The following is an 18,991-nucleotide window of genomic DNA, read 5'->3' on the forward strand; positions in this document are numbered from 1 at the left end:
AATGTATAAAGAATTTGGTTAATTTCATTCCCTTTCGTTGTAGTCCATTTTCTTTCAGGCTTAAGGCAGATTACACTGTAACATGTACAGTAGGACAGCGGTCCGCAACTTTTCTGCGGCCGCGGACCACTGTGATGGGGTCGGGGGAGAGGATGACCAGGGGCCCCGCGCACGCGCGGCAGCCCCAGCGCAAACACACATCTGGCGGGGGTCCTGCCGGATGCAAACGCGCATGGGCAGCAAGTTTGCACTGCATGCCGGCAGCCGCGGCTCTCTCTCCCCGCCCCTCCAGGCCACGAGCAAATCAGCCGCCAAAGCAGACAATTAGCTTGCGGCCTGGCAAGCTTCTCTTCCACCTACCTCCCGAAGCAAGATGTTTGCCGGGCCGCAAGCTAATCAGCCGCTCCGGCAGCCGATTTGCTCGCGGCTTGGTGAGCTTCTCGCTGCGGGGGGGGCGGGAAGTGGGGGCTGCGGCCCGGCGCCGAGGCCTTCACGGCCCGGCACCGGGCCGCGGCCCAGGGGTTGGGGACCCCTGCAGTAGGAGATCTATATGAAATATGAAAAGCAAGCAATACAGGATCTTGCTTGTAATAGTGCAGTAGTGTTGCACCATTCTTTCAGATCGGCTTCTAATGGCCTTTTTGAAATTCAAATAATACTTTGTGTCACCCAGACCATTTCCACAGATTGCCCCGCCGCTTCCTGCTCACACATGGGAAAGCACTTGGCCTGGTGCACCTCATTCACCCCAGATTTGTATTCCTGCATGGGACCTGGCTGTCCCAGGCCAAAGCAGCTAGCACCGCGGCACAGGGGGGAGAAGTGGCGCAAGGCTCTGCGCCTGTTGAAATTCAGTCAAAATATATATCCAGCTGAAAGAATAGCTGGAAAATACCAATAAGGTACATACGTCAGATTGTAACGGCCTTTCGCTACAGTGAAATTTATCATGCTATCATATCAATAAGTTATTTTCGGCTATGTTTTTGCACACCTCTAATTGGAATCAGAGACCCCTGTGGCAGGGATCTGCCAGCAACATGTCCCATTCTGAGAAGCTTCACAAAGGTGCCTTACTTTCAGCAAACTTATCAGCTTCTTTGATTAATTCTCAGTTCATAAAACAAACTTCTTCCACCAAACACTTGTCTGAGATCCTGCTCGCTACAGAACCCTTTCCTTTTCAGGAGAAAAAAAATCATAATCACGTTTCCACCTACTAGCAAGCAATCAGTTTTACAAAGAATAGTCTCCCTGCTTCCATAACTATACTGTTAGGGAGGAGTAGTTTATAAATCTTCTAATAAATAATAATAATAATTCCTTACTCTTCAATTCATTGCTAGCTGCTTTCCTGCCCAGGGCCTTTGTCTATGTGTTATCACAGTCTCAGTTGACTAAGGGTGTTCCTGCTTTTTTCTGTCAACTCTATTCCCATTGAATGAGTTAGCCCTTTTCAAAGATCCTCCCTGCTTTTCTGTCCTTTATGAAAGCATTCTCTAAACAAGAAAATTCTTAGGTCCATTCTGCACAGCGTTAATGTTGCTGAAGTCTCACCATTGTGTAACGCTTTTTTTTTAACATTACACACAACGTCATACACAATTTGCAACACTTCCGCAAAAATCGTTTATTTGTAGCGCCTTTCGGGGAATCCACAAAGATGGAGAATCCACAAAAGTGGATTCCCCCTTTAAAAAACTCCGCTAGACTCTTGAGAACAACTTGCAACACATCCAAAAAAGACATGTGCATTCTGAATATAGCGGTAGCAAGAATGTCCCTCCCTAAGCTCTCGCACCCAAGCTTTTGGGGTCGCGATCGCCATTTCCCCCCCTTAAACGGCAAAAGCAATGAATAAGCAATGCTTCTTTGCCTGAAATCCCTCCATGAGCAATTGTCTATAACATTTCTGCAAAATACAGCCCCCTGTTCGACACTGCCTAATTTTGCCAGAAATTGCGCCAGGGGGGAGGGAGTTTAACTGTAAGATGATTAAGTGCCAGCTCCCACACCAGCTAAAAAGGTCCTGATACATCGAATGAACAAATATGCATTGCTACAGGTGTTTTCGGATTTTTAAACAACAGTTTTTAAAGGGAAGCACGAACACAACAGTTATGTTCTGTTTGATTGACGGCCAGGGGCGGGAGGAAGCACGGAAAAATACCGCCTCCTTTGTTGCGATTTCTGCGAGACTGGAAACTTGTGCGTTACGAGAACAGCGCAAGTGGGAGAGCTTTTTTACGATAGAACCGGCTGTGTGCGTTACCAAGACCTGCCGCTATTGATTGCAGCACTTTTCAATAGCACTCAGATTTAGCTACATTGCCGGTTGTGCGGAATGGCCCTTATTATCTCCCAATAATAAAGAGCTGAACTCAACCAAGACCATTGTGGAGACTATTCTATTTTTCTGTGTTCTGGCTTGGGCAGAGACACATCATAATACAATTGAGCCCTGATCTGAGAATCACTATGGAGTATATCTGCCTGTAGAATCAGGAAGTCTAATGTCTCTCTAATGGCTGACAACTTGCTCTTAGAGGGCTCAGAACTAGCTTGAAGCTTTTCTACTGGAGCAGGTTCAGTGAAGCCCCACTTCTTTTAAAGCAAGGAACACCACTTGAAGGATCGTCATTATGCTACTTTGGTGCTCTATGACGTCCTGGAGTCCTTTTCATTTCTGATCTATGGTGTTCAGGAACTGTGGCCCCTAGGCAACTGGGGCAGTGACAAGCCTTCTGAAACTCTGGCTCAGGACTTCACAGACCAGGGTTGCTCACTTTGAGTTAAACCCCAGAGGTGCTACATCTCTTCCAGCCTGTTTTCCCCCTGAATGTGGTTGCTGGCTTGACCATTCAGCTGTCTTCTCCTCCTTGTATGAGACAGAGCCTGCATGGCACAGCTTCTGGCTAGAGCCTGTGTTATGCTTAGTATGTAGAGACATAGCATCCTATTCTGTGATCATATTTCTACCTTTTCTTTCTGCAGCTTTACATTGTTTAGCTTTCACTACAGAGAGTTCTTTTGTTTTGTCCTAGTGTTTTTGTGTGGAAGGAGCTGGTAGAAATAATTCAAAAGCTGTGGTATCATTAAAAGCTGTAGTATCAGTAATGTCCACCTCATTTAGAGACTGATACGAAGTACATTCAAAAGGGGTGGTGGGTGGGGAGGCGGGTGCTGATTTCAGAAAAAGTTCTTTTCTGTTTGTTAAAAAAGGAAATGCCAGAAATAAGGATGACATGTTTCTTTCAAGAGGGGGTGACAGCATTTTTGATCATTTTAAAATTTGTGTTCATTGACACAAGACTAGTTAAATGCATTGCTGATTTAATAAATGTTGATGGTAACATTTTAGAAGCCCTTTGGAGTCTAAAAAGAGCGAGTGTTTGATGTAGCAACAGTGACAAGAACAGTTTCCCTTTTTATGATAAAAGGAAATGTCTGTGTTGATCTGCAAATATGGGAGATCATTCTAAAGAGGCTAGTAAGTGCTGCAGGTTTTTGTTTTGTTTTGTCAAGTGATTCCTCCCCCACCACCTTTATCATTAAGCTTAAAATAAAGGGAAAAATTCTTATATGTTGTGTCACTGTATTCATCTGTCATAATTTTTGTTGACAATCCTTGGCATACGCCATGTTTTACAATTCTAACAAGAGAAAAGACCAGCCATTAAGTTTATGTTTTGTTGTTTTTCAATAAAGTCACATATCAGAAATAATGCTAGGGTTATGCTAATAAACCATATATAAAGCTGGTCATCTGGGAGCAAGAAATATTTCCTAACTAGTTCTAAAGGGAAATAATGTTGCAAAAAGGAGAGGGATTGTTATTTACACAATGTGTGTCGGTCTGTGCATCAGCATCAATAAACATCTTTTAAGGAGCTGAACATACTAAATCCTTGATAGTTGATATTTTAAAGTCTCTTGTAGATAGGGTCCTAGTGAAGGATTCTCATGTTTTCCTCTATAGATTACAACATTTGGTGCCCCGTCTAGAGCATAGTTGTCCAAATTTTAACATTTCTATTTTTCACTGTTAAAGAGTAGGAATGACTAGGCTTTGTAAAATTAAATTAAAGCTAGATTTGCTGTGCCACTCTCCTGATTGAGTTAAGTCTAAATATTCAGATAACATTAGTTTTTGCATGCCATTTAATGACTGAGTATTATTTTAAACAGTATATCCTATGTATTGCTTCATCCAAAGAAGCTTATAGGCATAGGCAGTGAAATTTAAATTAATCACAAGTGGGACTATTAACTCTATGATTTAAATGCCACCATCTTTAACTATAGCTAATGTTTTCATTTGGATTTAATCTGTGTAAATCCCCCCCCCCATTTTCTTTAAAAAAATTCCAAAAAGAGTTATAAATGGAAAATAGGACATGAACTATCAGGAATTTGTAGAAATTAACCCAAGCAAACACTATCAGAGCTTTATTCAGTTGGATAGCCACATTGGTCTGAAGAAGCAGAACAAAGTTTGAGTCCAGATAGCATCTGAAGTAGTACGCTTGTACACAAAAGTTTTTTTACCATTAATAAAGCTTTGTTTAAAGGTACCCCTGGACTCAAAACTTTATCAAACCTTTAGTTCCCCTGTCACTGATTTCAAAATTGAGTTAGGATTTGTTAAAAGCATGGTTAAGAGACCTTTTATCATAAGCAGGAGAAAGTGGTCATTGTTGTCAGAAAAGGCCAGACTCCATCAGATGCTTGAATTCACATATTACTTGTATGTCATGACATGGATAAACGTTAACATTCTCATAAACCAGTATACAATTGAAAGCTTTTAAAATATGTATACTAATGAATGTATGTTACTGGATGAATTGTGGACCAACTGGATGAATTGTGAGATTTACTGATAATTCTTGAGGTATATCTATGAAATATGAGGCATGTTTATGTTATAGGTTTGCCATGGGGGGACTCTGGGAACAGTCCCCACTATCACTCAACTATGTGGTGCAAATAAAAGATGGGTGACAAGGGGGGAACAGCTTCCTGCAAGACCTAGAAGTAACTCCATCATGTCGGGTGACAATCTAGCATTCACACAACTCTACATTGTAGAGTTTGTGATGAATGTAAGAGCATCACCCCTGCACAACGACTGATAAGTTATGTTTGAAGCTGTGTTGTGTAAGGGATGCTAACTGCAGAAGCCCCCAACATTGTAAATCCCTAACTTACTACCAACCCTATTGGGTCAGTGAGGCTTCTTTCTGAAATTTATGTACTTGTCCTGGTAAATGCACTTCGGTGACATACTATGAAAATAGGAATTTTGAGATGTATTGCTAAATGTGATTTCTGAGCAGTTCTGTCTGAGATACAGTTTTATGAATTGCTGGTAAATATCAATGTTTTTGATAATTCTGACACTTACTGTAACATACACATTGTTTGGATTGCTAAACCAAAGGTCTATTACAGTTTATGCATTATTAGGGATGGGCACAAATCAAATTTTCCTAAGAAAATGGCCCAGTTTAGACCCCCAAACCAAGGTTCAGGGGAAGCAACTCCCTCAAACATTCCCTGGACCTTGGTTCAGTTCAGGCTGACAGCAGAAAGATATGTCTGCTGTCAAGCTAAAAAGGCTGCAAGTCATTCATCAATCAATTTTGCTCCCTCTGACATTGGGTGGGGGGTAGACGCAACAGAGCAGCATAGGCCTGCCCCAGCCCTGTTTCTGCAGGCTCCCTTTGGTTAAGAAGAGCAAACTGGTTGTCATCCCAGAGTGCAATCATGGTCCTGCTCACAAATCACCAGAAAATATTTCTGGCCTGTCACTTCCTGTGTTATGGGAGTGACCTGGTGATGTCACATCCAGTAGGAATGTCTGGGCGATGTCATTTTTGGTAACATGTGACTTTCTGGGGGTATGGCAGGAAGGTATGTCCTGCTGACGCCTGAAAAACATTTCAGGGTTGAGAAAGGCTGACCTAGTTGTTGATCAGATGTGTTTAATGATACCTTTGAAAATGTGCAAGGCGTACATAATCTTCTGATGAAGCTTTGCTGTAGCAGTTTTATAATGAGTCTTGCCACTTTGACAGATTATTTAATTTTTGGTGTTAGGCAAAAGACCATTAAATAACATAGGTATAAAGAGTTCAACTAGGCAAATTAGCCAGAAGGCCCCACCCAAAAAAACTCCTCCATGTGCATGCTTTTGAAAAAGAAGCAAACTGACTTCAGTTTAAATCCTCTACAGTAGAGGGGCATACGATAAAGAACTAGGTTACATGTTGCCTGCCACTGCCAGCTGTTTGACTAGCATCTGTGTAAGGATGGCGCTAGGCACCTTGGCCTATACATTTGTTGCTTTGCTCTTCATGCAATGCCCTTCTATACTGCAGCAGTTGGAGCCAGCTGAAAGTAGCATTGTGAATAAATGACACCACTTTGAAATTCCTCTTGGATCTAAGAGGAATGACTTCAGCTAAGTGCCTAATGCTTGGGGACCTTACAGGTTGGAGAGAAGTTTGCTAAGAGAAGTGGGGTCAAGAATGCTGTTTCTCCCTAGAGGTTGTCAAGTATATTGGGAACTGTGATTCTTTATATTTCAAATGTCTGGTTTGTTAATTTTTTCACATAAGTATTCTGAGATTTGAAACTGTTTGCAAAGTTTGGTAAGTTAAATTTTTCAACTGCTGTTTTCTTTAGAAGAAGACTTATCAGTGCATCAAGTGCCAGATGGTTTTCTACAATGAATGGGATATCCAGGTTCATGTTGCAAACCACATGATTGGTGAGTGAAATACTAAATCTTGTTGATGATAGACAGACTGTTCTCCTAGCTGTATTCATCATTGCCTGTAAAATTAAACAGAGTTAAGGAGAAATTAATTGTGCAACCATCAATGATTTACCCAGGTGTGATAGATTTTAAAAAAAAATTATTAGGCCTAATAAAGCATTAGCATGTTTTATTTTCTGCAAGGGCTAGTTTAGACTTCTGCAGAGAATCGTATACTACTGCCAGTCAAAACACAGGTGATTAACAAATTAAACTTCTAATCATTTTTGCATTATTGAAAACAAACTAACAGGAATGGTTAATGAACTGGTTGTTAGCTTTCCACAGAGTTTTAGGCAGGTTTTAATTTCAGAAGTTATTATGGTAATGACACTACTGAGTGCTACTCAGGCACGTTGGTGCCAACATCAGAACTGGCAAGTTTTGTCACTAAAAACATAAATAATTCAAATGGCTGTAAAAATAGAGATAGATATTGTGCTTAAAACAGCCTGAAAACAATCCAGAATGGCTCTCTCAAATGAAATAATATATCTAATTGGGGGAAAAATATCTCAAGCTCTGTAATATACAGTATTCAGAATTTGTAATTGCAGCTTTTAACAATAATTTGTTTTTATAATATGTAGATAATATGTAGATGAGGTGGTTGAATTGAGTGTACAGTATAAGATATACCAAGCATTTTCTTTGAACAATCATATTTTGGCATTATTTGTTTATTCCCCCAAGGTTATCTGTGATGTTTTTAATTTGGTTACCACTTCTTAATAACACTGAGGGTTCTGCAAGCCAATTAAATTTATCAGGCACATCTTTTGCCCGCTAATAAAACAATATTGCCTTTTGTTACTGCCTTTTCCCAAAAAGTAATATATTCTTTTAGTAAAGAGCAAGCTTCACACTTCAGCTTTGTAGTTCTTTCACACTATTTATTTCACACTTTTTTCAGTAAGTTCATCCCAGTATCTAATTCTGTTTCTGCATGTCCATTTAATGGGGAAAATTAATGAATTTATTCTTTAAAACGCTACTTTTGAGGTTACAAGCTAATTTTCCTGTGCTTCTTCACTGTTAAATCTGGATGACTAATTTAGTGAATAGGTTAAATTTAGCTTAAGTTCTGTAAAATACAGGCTGCAGCCCTAAGCATCCTTAGCATGATAATTCGTTCTGTGAGCACAGAAACTATACTAGTAACATGAGGAAACCAGAGATGACCTAACACATGTTGATGTCTGAGACAGATATCAGCACAAATATGACAGTATACCATATAAATTGCTACACTTCAATGATGCCATAAAATCAGTAGCTACTTCATCATTCCTAGGGTAAGGTCAGCATGGCCAAGGAGATCACAGTGGTACAGTAGAAGTGATGATTGCTACTGATCAGATGTAACAACTCTGTGCACAGTTTTCATGTGGTACGTTTAAGTTGGGACTCAGTCAACCCTTTCTGGATCCATCTACTGTGTGACAATATTCCCCTCATGATGGAAGAAAAAATCACCAAATAGTCCTTGCAAGAAACTTTGGATTATTCGGAACCTTATTAGGAAGGTTAGGTTAGTGGCTAGGAGGTGTACACAAGGGGCTAATAAAAGTGACGCGTAGGCAGTGTTAATAACTCAGGTTGGTAGAAATCCTGCAAGATGATGTTGGTTCTAATTGGAATATACATTCCAGGCTGAAGAGGCAAAGGAACTGGAGTGCGGGGGGGGGGGGGCAGTAAAGAAGTAGAATTGGGTCAATCAGAGATAAATCTTAAATCAGCTATCATCTGGACTTCTTTATTGTCCTATAGCTCAAGTCTTGTTGCAGCTTTCCCTGGTCTTTGACTTGCTAACCTTTATCTGATAGGATAGAAAGATCATACTGTGCAGCCACATTTGAGTGGGAGGGGTTATCAGGTCATGAGAAGTTGGAACACTTTTAGACATGTACAATTTAAGGAAAATATGTATTTATTTTATTTTTATTTATTTATATTTGAATTTATTGACTGCCCCTCTCAGCCATGCCGCTTGTGGCGGTTTACAGATAAAATATACATAAAACATTATAAAATGATACAGTATTGCCAGCACAGTTGCATTTGGTACCTCCCATCCCATAGTCCAGTCCCCATTCAGATCACCTACTAGCCTCAGGAGAGGTCATCTGCCCACATGAACAGGCATCCAGGGGGCTTTTAAAGGAGGACCCAGATCTTCTTTAGCCTGGCCTCAACCACATGCCTGGTAGAAGAGCTCTGTCTTACAGGCCCTGTGGAACTGTGGTAGCTCTGCTCTTCCAGGAGCTCATTCCACCAGGTTGGGGCCAGGACTGAAAAAAAGCCCTGGCCAGATGTGATTCCTGAGAAATGGGGACCACCAGCAGATTCAAACCCTGCGGTTTGGAATGCCCTGCGAGGGGGCATAAGGACTGGTGGTCCCTCAGATATACAGGGCCCAGACTACTAATGGCCTTAAAGGTAAGTACCAAAACCTTGAAGTTGATCCAATACAGACTACAGAGATTAGTTCCCCTAGAGAATTTGGGTACTTCGGAAGGTGGGCTCCAAAACTTCAGGAGATTCTCAATCTGTATATGACAATCCTACTTACCCAGTCCCCTGCTAGAGACCAACAGGGATCAGGCAGCCTTATATAAAATAGTGTGCAAAGAAAGTAATCTGTGGAATAGGTGGTTGGTATGGAGTGAAATGGAGAGGGGCACAGAGTATCAAAAGTTTAGAATGGAGTAAAGATTGAGTTCAAAAAGTTTAAGAAATACTGCCCTATTCCTGAACGATAACATAGCAGTAAAGAGCCATAAGCACAGAACACCATTGTAATTACAATGCTGGAGTCTACTGTGCCCATCACTGCGTTTGTACATAGTTCTAGAATGAGGAAATGGTTGCACTCAGAATACAACATAGAAATATTCATACTTGAAAATATTCTGTTAGGAGCAGCAAACTCCCTAAAAACAGCATCTTCTCCCCTTACTCAGCCCATTTTTTAATGTTTGCATTTGTTTAATTAGTTATTTAAAGAAGAAGAGAAGAACTGGGTTTTTTTTCACTACCTAAAGTGAAAGGACTCCCAAAGTATCTTGCAAACACCTTTCCTGCCTCTCCCCACAAGAGACACCTTGCGAGGTAGGTGGGGCTGAGAAAGCTCTGAGAGAACTACTCTGTGAAAACAGCTCAAAGAGACCTGTGACTAGCTCAAAGTCATCCAGCTTTCCAGATTAGAGTCTGTGGCTCTTAACCACTACACCATGCTGGCTCTAGAAGAAGAAAACTGATGCTTCTCTGTGTGGTTCATGATCACGCTGGTGTGTCAGTCACATAGGGTGTGTTTGCTTGCCACCCACTTTTTACCTACCTCTGATCATTTAGTAAGAAACAATCACATTATCTCTTTTAGCATGTGAAACTAGATTAAGCTATACCAGAATCTGAGTCCAAAGAGGGTAAATAAATACAGAGAAGGGTTTATGGCTGACATATCCAGACCTGACTGGTGAGTAGATACAGATAAAAGCTTTTCTGGCATTCATCAGAACTGTTAACTTTCTAAATTGCCCAACATATTTTACATTCTTAAAATCTGGTTGAGAAAAAGGTGCTTTTTCCTTGCTGGCTGTCATGCATGATATTGCTTCATGCCATAACCATAGTGACACAGATTTGTGTGTGCTTGCAATAAAATCTATCAGAAGAAAAAAATGTCATCACACAATGCACAGTGTGATTTGCAGGTCATGTTTTGATAGTCTATGGTGTTTGAGATGCAACTCTGATGAAAAGTACACAGATTGTTCCTAGGACAAGACAGATTTGGAAGAATTCACAACATGCAGTAATTACATGTTCTAAGATGTAGATTCAGTTTTGCTGCACAGGAAGGTGGCATCTTTGTGTTTTTACTTGCCTATACTAATTTCCTTATTTCCACTATTCAACCACCCTATCCTTGACCACACAGTCATTTTTCATTTATGGACTTTACCAAGATCATGCATATCAAAATACTCAAATATTGACTTAATTACTAAGAAAAAGAGAGAGAGATCTGCTTTAATACACAGTTTCTTATCATTGCAGAGGGTGAATGAAAATACAAGAGACAAATCTGTATCCCATTTACAGCTCGAGGAGTCTAGTTCATGTTTTAGTCAACCTGCTGTAGTCATGGAATTATAGCTTAACAAATGAACATTAAAGAGTGTATCATGTAGATTTGCTGAAGAGGATCAGTTTTTGCAATCTATAAGAGTGAAAAATAACATTGTAGTTGTACACTTATTTTACCATGTTCACATATTTCAGGAATTATTTTCATGTTTGCTCAGTATTTTTTGAGGCTTCAGGCTGTTGTATTTGTATAGAAAGTGTTGTTACATAAACTGGAAAAAGATGTTGCATTGAAATGTAGCTTTAGACATAGGCGATTAAATGAAGCAACTGTTGTTTGAATAGGTAGGTCAGTCAATTGGTAGGCCAGTAAGCTAGCATATTCTTCTGACTTCACCATATACAGAGATGAAATTAATGAGAATCAAATCTGTCTTTTTAATTTAGCAAAGGGAATCTTGAATAAAATTTTGAGACCCTGCAGCTAAAATGTGAATTTGTAAGTGCTCAGAATGAAGTGCTGTTAAGCACGAGATAATGTAAAGTGGTGATAGTGCCAAGAACTATTTTATGAAGGCTTAATTTTTTTCAGTCTGATAATTTTTGACCAATAATTAGCAACTACCAATTATCCTGTTTTAGTTAGAAGGAAATCTCTAGCACTATGGAGTTGGCATTGTAGCTAGCGCATAAATCCCCAAAGAGGTAAATATGTTCCAAACTGCCACAGACAACTGTCTCATGAAACGTAGTGAGCAAATTGCAAGCCGCTGGCTGTGTGCAGCACAGAGAAACACATTTACCACTGAGGGATGATCAGAGTAACAAAGAGAATGGTAAAAGGGGGTACAGGGAGCCACAATCATTGTAGTTTTCATCTGTTGTTTCTGTCTAAGCAACAGTCTTAGCTAATTTTATTTTTAAAAAATATGTAGAAAGTTGGACTGATGAAGTATGGTTTCTTTTAAAATAATGTTGTTGTTTTTTGCCTTTTCCCAGTCCGTATTTATCCATATGTATATAAACTTCAAATCAATAATGTGATACATGCATTGTTTTGTACTGGATAATTTAAATTTAGCATTTTGGTGAAGGAAAAATATATAGAAATAATGCAGGATGATGAAAAAGATTAGGCAAAAAGGAGAAAATATATACTACTACTACTACTACTTATTGAAGTTTGGTAGATGTTTATGGTTAGGTAGGTATTTATGAAAAATACTTGCTTTAAAGATATTCTGTAGTTATCTTACTTGTCAGCTGATAATTTATCTGAGGAGAAAAGTTTGTTTTGGAAAGAGGAATAGTATATGAATACTAAAAGACTCCAGGCTCTTCAAATATGCCAAGAAAAATTTCCCTATATGAACCACAAGATATTGATAGTTTACATAAACTATCTTTAAGGACTGGAGATGTCCCGGAGGACTGGAAGAGAGCAAATGTTATTCTGATCTTCAAGAAAGGGAGGAAGGATGACCCAGGAAACTATAGACCAGTGAGTCTGACCTCTGTTGTGGGTAAGATAATGGAGCAGATATTAAAGGGAGCGATCTGCAAACATCTGGAGGACAATTTGGTGATCTAAGGAAGTCAGCATGGGTTTGTCTCCAACAGGTCCTGTCAGACCAACCTGGTTTCCTTTTTTGACCAAGTGACAGGTTTGCTGGATCGTGGAAATTCGGTTGATGTCGTTTACTTGGATTTTAGTAAAGGTTTTGATAAGGTTCCCCATGATGTTCTGATGGATAAATTGAAGGACTGCAATCTGGATTTTCAGATAGTTAGGTGGATAGGAAATTGGTTGGAGAACTGCACTCAAAGAGTTGTTGTCAATGGAGTTTCATCAGACTGGAGGGAGGTGAGTAGCGGGGTACCTCAGGGCTCGGTGCTCGGTCCAGTACTTTTTAACATATTTATTAATGATCTAGATGAGTGGGTGGAAGGACTACTCATCAAGTTTGCAGATGACACCAAATTGGGAGGAATAGCAAATACTCCAGAAGATTGAACAGAGTTCAATGAGATCTGAACACAATGGAAAAATAGGCAAATGGGCAAATGAGAACAAGATGCAATTTAATAAAGATAAGTGTAAAGTTCTGCATCTGGGTCAGAAAAATGAAAAGCATGCCTACTGGATGGGGGATACGCTTCTAGGTAACACTGTGTTTGAACGAGACCTTGGGGTACTTGTGGATTGTAAACTAAACATGAGAAGGCAGTGTGATGCAGCAGTAAAAAAGGGCAAATGCCATTTTGGGCTGTATCAACAGGGGCATCACATCAAAATCACAAGATGTCATAGTCCCATTGTATACGGCACTGGTCAGACCACACCTGGAGTACTGTGTGCAGTTCTGGAGGCCTCACTTCAAGAAGGACGTAGATAAAATTGAAAAGGTACAGAGGAGAGCAACGAGGATGATCTGGGGCCAAGGGACCAAGCCCTATGAAGATAGGTTGAGGTACTTGGGAATGTTCAGCCTGGAGAAAAGGAGGTTGAGAGGGGACATGATAGCCTTCTTTAAGTATTTGAAAGGTTGTCATTTGGAGGAGGGCAGGATGCTGTTCCCATTGGCTGCAGAGGAAAGGACACGCAGTAATGGGTTTAAACTACAAGTACAACGATATAGGCTAGATATCAGGAAAAAAATTTTCACAGTCAGAGTAGTTCAGCAGTGGAATAGGCTGCCTAAGGAGGTGGTGAGCTCCCCCTCACTGGCAGTCTTCAAGCAAAGGTTGGATGCACACTTTTCTTGGATGCTTTAGGATGCTTAGGGCTGATGCTGCGTTGAGCAGGGGGTTGGACTAGATGGCCTGTATGGCCCCTTCCAACTCTATGATTCTATGATAAATTATGCACCTTTTTGGGTTGTTGTGGGTACTGACCTTGTAAATCAAAAATAAAAGTTTTCATTAACTTGAATATGTTCCATGTGATATGAAATGGAAACATATATACATGATGTTAGCTATTGACTTGTTTATCATATGTATGTGTTAGTCACCAGTCACAGATGAACTCAAAAAGAAGGCAAATGCAATCTTGGGCTGTATCAACAGAGGTAACACATCAAAATCGCAAGATGTCATAGTTCCACTGTATACCGCATCAGTCAGACCCCACCTGGAGTGCTGTGTGCAGTTCTAGAGGCCTTACTTCAAGAAGGACGTGGAAAAAATTGACAGGGTTCAGAGGAGAGTGACAAGAAGGATCCAGGATCTGGGTACCAAGCCCTATGTGAAAAGGCTGAGGGACTTGGGAATGTTCACCTGAAGAAGAGGAGGTTGATCTGGAACATGATTGCTGTCTAAGTATTTGAAAGGATGCCACTTAGAAGAGGGCAGGGAAAGGTTCCTGTTGGCAGCATAGGACTCACAGTAATGGGTTTGAACTATGTGTAGAACAATATTGGCTAGTTATTGGCGGGGAATCACAGTCAGAGTAGTTCAGCAGTGGAATTGACTGCCCAAGGAGGTGGTGAGCTCCCCCCCACTAGTAGTCTTCAAACAGCAGCTGGATAGATACTTACCATGAATACTTTAGGCTGATCCTCCATTGAGCAGGCGGTAGGGCTAGATGTCTTCCTAACCATATTTAGGAAAAACCCTTTTCAGCCATATCATGTGCTTGGAAAGCTTCAGGTTCCTCATACCCAAATATATTTTTCTATTCTTTTTGTTACTTCATCTCTCACTTCTGTGATTCATTACTGACCTTTCCTATCTTTCTCCTTCCTATAAAATAGAACAGACAAAAACTGTTCTTGCAGCTTGAAGAACTTGTGGGGAAAGTTGGGATGCTGGGGTCTGGCTGCAACCTAAGTGGGTAATTTGCAGAAGTCATAGCCTGCTCACCATGACTTGCACTAGAGGTCTTGTAATCCAACATATGGGGCCACCTATTTCTGCTGATTTGCCCCTTGCACCACAGGTATCCACTTTGTGCCACATATTATTTGTGAGTTTCCCCTGTCGCCCTGCCCTCCAAAATGAATTTTGGGAAATCAGGGGTCTGCAGATAGGAGAAGGATATGGGAAGGTTCTTTGTGCTCTGTGTACATTAAGGTGTACTTTTTCAAAATTTCTCTTCATGCATGAATTTGGATGGAATAAATTTGATACAGTCTTATACAAAATATTTAATAATAGTTTATTCTCTTGAAGAAATCATCCAGACATAAAGAGCAGTGCACATGAAAATCTTCAAACCATTTCCCTTTGCTGCCAGTGGTTCTTCATAAAAACAATGTTGGATGATAAAAAAAACAATGTACAGTAGGTTGTCCTGTGTTTGTCATATTTAATAAATATACTTGTCCTATTTTCTTATACTGATCCCACAGCTCTGTTGCACACAGAGACCTCATGCAAGCCAAGTCTATCCTTTACCAGTCAACGTTGAGAATAATTCCACATATACTGGTGTACATACTGGGGGTTTTCTGTTGTGATCTTTGTATGAAATGCTGCTTATTGAATGATGCCCAGTTCAAAGTCATATTCCAATAGTGTGTGTAAATTCGGAAGAAGAAGAAAAGAGTTGGTTCTTATATGTTGCTTTTCTCTACCTGAAGGAGTCTCAAAGCGGCTTCCAATTGCCTTCCCTTTCCTCTCCCCAACAGACACCCTGTGAGGTAGGTAGAACTGAGAGGGCCCTGATATTACCGCTCAGTCAGAACACCTTAATCAGTGCTGTGGCGAGCCCAAGGTCACCCAGCTGGTTGCATGTGGAGGAAGAGTGGTGGATCAAATTTAGCTCGCCAGATTAGAAGTCCACATTCCTAACTACCTCACCAATGCATACATGTGGGAAAATAGATTTTGCTCCTTTAATTATAGAATTTCAGGTAGTTTCAGAGGATATTCATATTGGTCTAAAGCAGAAACAGCTGACTTCAGTAGCACCTTAGATACCAACAAGATTTTGGGAATATATGCTTTATTTCTTGAAAGCTTTTACTTCCAAAATCTTGTTCGTCTCTCTAAAGAGCTACTATACTCAAATCTAGAACTTCAGGTGAAATACTGGAAAATATAATTCCCCCCTGCTTGCTAGCACTAGGAAACTGTTTAATATGTTGTAATTTTGTACACTAATTGTTAGGATTTCATTTGATAGTAACAACATTGAACGCAGGCCATAGGTGTTAAGTCCGGGAATCCGGGAATCAAGGATGCACTATTAGATCTGGTGAATTTTTGTTTTATTTAATAAAAGGTTGAGGATGAAAAAGGATTAAATCTGTGCTTTGTTTAATACTAACAGAAAGCTACCCTCATGTGGGCAATGCTGGCTTATTTGAAAAGCTCATAAAGGGTTTCTACATGGACCATACAAAAGGGATACTTTCTCTTTAATAGCCATCTGTACAGGAGAGATGAGAAGTGGGCCAGGTCATCTCTCCTCAGCTGTCATGATATTAACGTAGGTAATGGAGCAAGCTCTGCATTCTGCTGGGTGTTGTTTTTCATAGATGTTCATCGATTTACACAGATAATTCTATTTATTTCTTAGAGTTGGTCCAAGCAAACCAGGCAGAATAACAAACACCGAAGCATTTCAAATGGCTTTATCTTTGTTGATTTGTAATATAACTTTTTGTCTAAAAAAAATGGTGTTTCACCTACTGTGCAGATGGCTGCATGATTTGTAAACCAGCCAAAACATTTAAACAAATGTGCGGTCTGGGGATAGATTAAATAAAGGATAAAATGGAATGTGGACCACAAATTCTAATAATCAGATGATTCTAAGTTCTGTGTAGTGTGGAGAGACAGTAACAGTGATAGCAAGGAATGCTTGCCAATGACAGCAAGGTGCCTAACAGATCACAGGATGGAGCCTGTGGCCTAGTAGGCCTCAGTTTGCAAGCTGCACATTTGCTGTACAGCTGGCAGCTCTGTGTGGGGACATCAGATAAAACTTATGTAAAATGAAGTGTTGCCGCTTAGTATAAATTCAGGCAAAGAGGGAATTTGCAGACAACGGCAAACAAGATCTGGGGTACCAATGAAGCCCATAACGAATTTGGGAAGGTTTCAATTATCTGCACAGTTTAACCAAAAATAATTGCAAGATGAGTTTTAAAAGAGTAAGTACATGTTAAATGTTCTGTGCCTGTCTCCGTATTTGAAGCTCTTTGTCTTTTTATACCTGTTACTGCCCTCAGAATCCTATTCACTTCTAACTAACACCTAAATCTTCTCTCATTTATTATTTAAAAAATCTGTTCCAACTGAAGTACAGCAGAAAGGCAGAAAGCAATGCTTTCGTTTCAGATGAATTTTTTAATATTGGTGTGGAAAAGAAAAATAATTGTTTAAAGTACGTTCTTTGTTTTAAAGAAGAGTGACATGGACATTACCCCATGGGAGCTTTTGCTGCCATGGGGGATGCACATCAGGAAAAGGACATGGGAACGCCCAGTGAAGCTCCGCCTCTTTCCTGCTTCCCACAGCCATTGTGGCAACCCACCCTCCCACCCATAGTTAGGATAAGAGTTTACTCTTTGGTTGTTGTATATTTAAGATTTTACCAGTCACATATCATTGTCACAGCTGGTGGGTTTAAGCATGAGGAGGATTGTTTGTGCACTGGCCTCCCTAAGGTGTGGGGGCTCCTGTAAGGCTATGAGGATGCGGGCCAGGAGGCACTCCACCAAGGGCTGTGATGTGGCTTGCATTTCCGAGTGGCTGGGGAACCCACAGAGACTGGTGCTCAATGGGTTCCTCCAGTAGTCACCTTCCGTGGGATGGCAGGCCTTTGAGGTGCCTGGAGAGCCTATTGGGCTCATCAGGAGAAGCAAGTCAGTGGCCTGCTATCTGATTCTGCCTTTGCGATCAGCTGTCTGCAGGAGGGCAGATCTCTCCATGCTCATCTTAACCATTAGTGGCTCTAATATTTTTGCAGAGCCAATAAGGGCAGAGGGGTGTCCGGGATATGTCCAGAATATGTCTGGGTGTCTGGCCACTGCTTCCAGCTGCACAGCCCAATCCGGGCATGCACCTGGATTGGGCCGGCCTATGGAGCGCTTACCCCCAGGAGCCAGTTGCAGGGTGTGCTAGCAGCCTTTTGGCAAAATGCTCCCTGGCCATAGAGTAGAGTAGAGCAGATCGCACCGCCCTGCCCAGCCCAATGCTCCAGCCAGCTGCCTGCTGTGAATATTGCCCACACCACCAATTCCCCAGACAGGCAGGGCAACGGCGCAAACATCGTGGGGTCCCCCCGCTAGCGCCTGTTGCATCCCTGGGTGCAACGGGATTTAAGACCAGTTTGTAAATAAAGCTGTGGCCAAGTTTTTACCAAATATAAGGTGTCAGAATCCTTATTATGATGTGAACAATAGCCCTTTGCATAAGCAAATAGATTTCTAATCTACTGCTGACTGGCCTGTGCATACATGACAACAGTAGATCTTGTTTCAGAAGACAAAGTTTCTATAACATAAGATATCAGTTTTTAGTTCAGTTTCTATGAATAAAATATAAAATTTGGTATTTGCCCATTCTGTAGTTTGTCCAATGCCTTATTATATGAAAAACTGTTTTCTTTTTATCAAAATTGGCTAATGGACCAGATTTTTAAAGCATCCTCTATTGAAATGGAGAAAACTCCCCAAATCTTGAAAATGCACATTTGTTATAATTATTTGACATGCAAGTGCACACTAAATTGACTTAATTTCTCAAACCTAACTTAAATCAGCAGTGCTGTTGAGAATCACTCTGGGCCCCCATCCAAATACTTCCTTTGCACACACCCCCTTCACCCAGACCCAAAGCAACTGTTATATGAAAACAAATCACATGACTTGCCATTACCATGAATTAAAGTGCACTGGCATTCAGGAGTGATGTGATCCCTGCACAAAGATCATTTAAAGAGAGTGCCAGCCAAGGAAAGCACAGTTCTCCCACTTCTCCTTCAACATGCAGGCTCAGTCATTGGAGAGAACAGGAGGAGGGGCACAAGAGCAAGTCTTTAACAAGCTGCTCTTGAATTCATACAAAAGTGGCACCTTACTTGATTCAAGGGAACCAGGACATCTGAAATTTTAGCCTCCTGGT

General features: G+C 40.7%; 1 protein-coding gene across 11 annotated transcripts in view; it reads left to right on the forward strand.

Moving 5' to 3' along the window:
• ZNF521 (zinc finger protein 521) overlaps positions 1–18,991 on the forward strand; it is a 336,017-nt gene that overhangs the window by 154,848 nt on the left and 162,178 nt on the right. For 9 of the 11 annotated variants that reach the window (XM_077352569.1, XM_077352571.1, XM_077352572.1 and 6 more), the window contains one exon: positions 6,691–6,775. In XM_077352569.1, the coding sequence (XP_077208684.1) occupies positions 6,691–6,775 (85 nt within the window). The remainder of the gene's footprint in view (positions 1–6,690; positions 6,776–18,991) is intronic. The other 2 variants (XM_077352566.1, XM_077352568.1) reach the window with 1 other exon arrangement.

This window comes from Paroedura picta, chromosome 9 (genome assembly GCF_049243985.1).
Source record: "Paroedura picta isolate Pp20150507F chromosome 9, Ppicta_v3.0, whole genome shotgun sequence".
Classification (NCBI taxonomy): Eukaryota; Metazoa; Chordata; class Lepidosauria; order Squamata; family Gekkonidae; genus Paroedura; species Paroedura picta.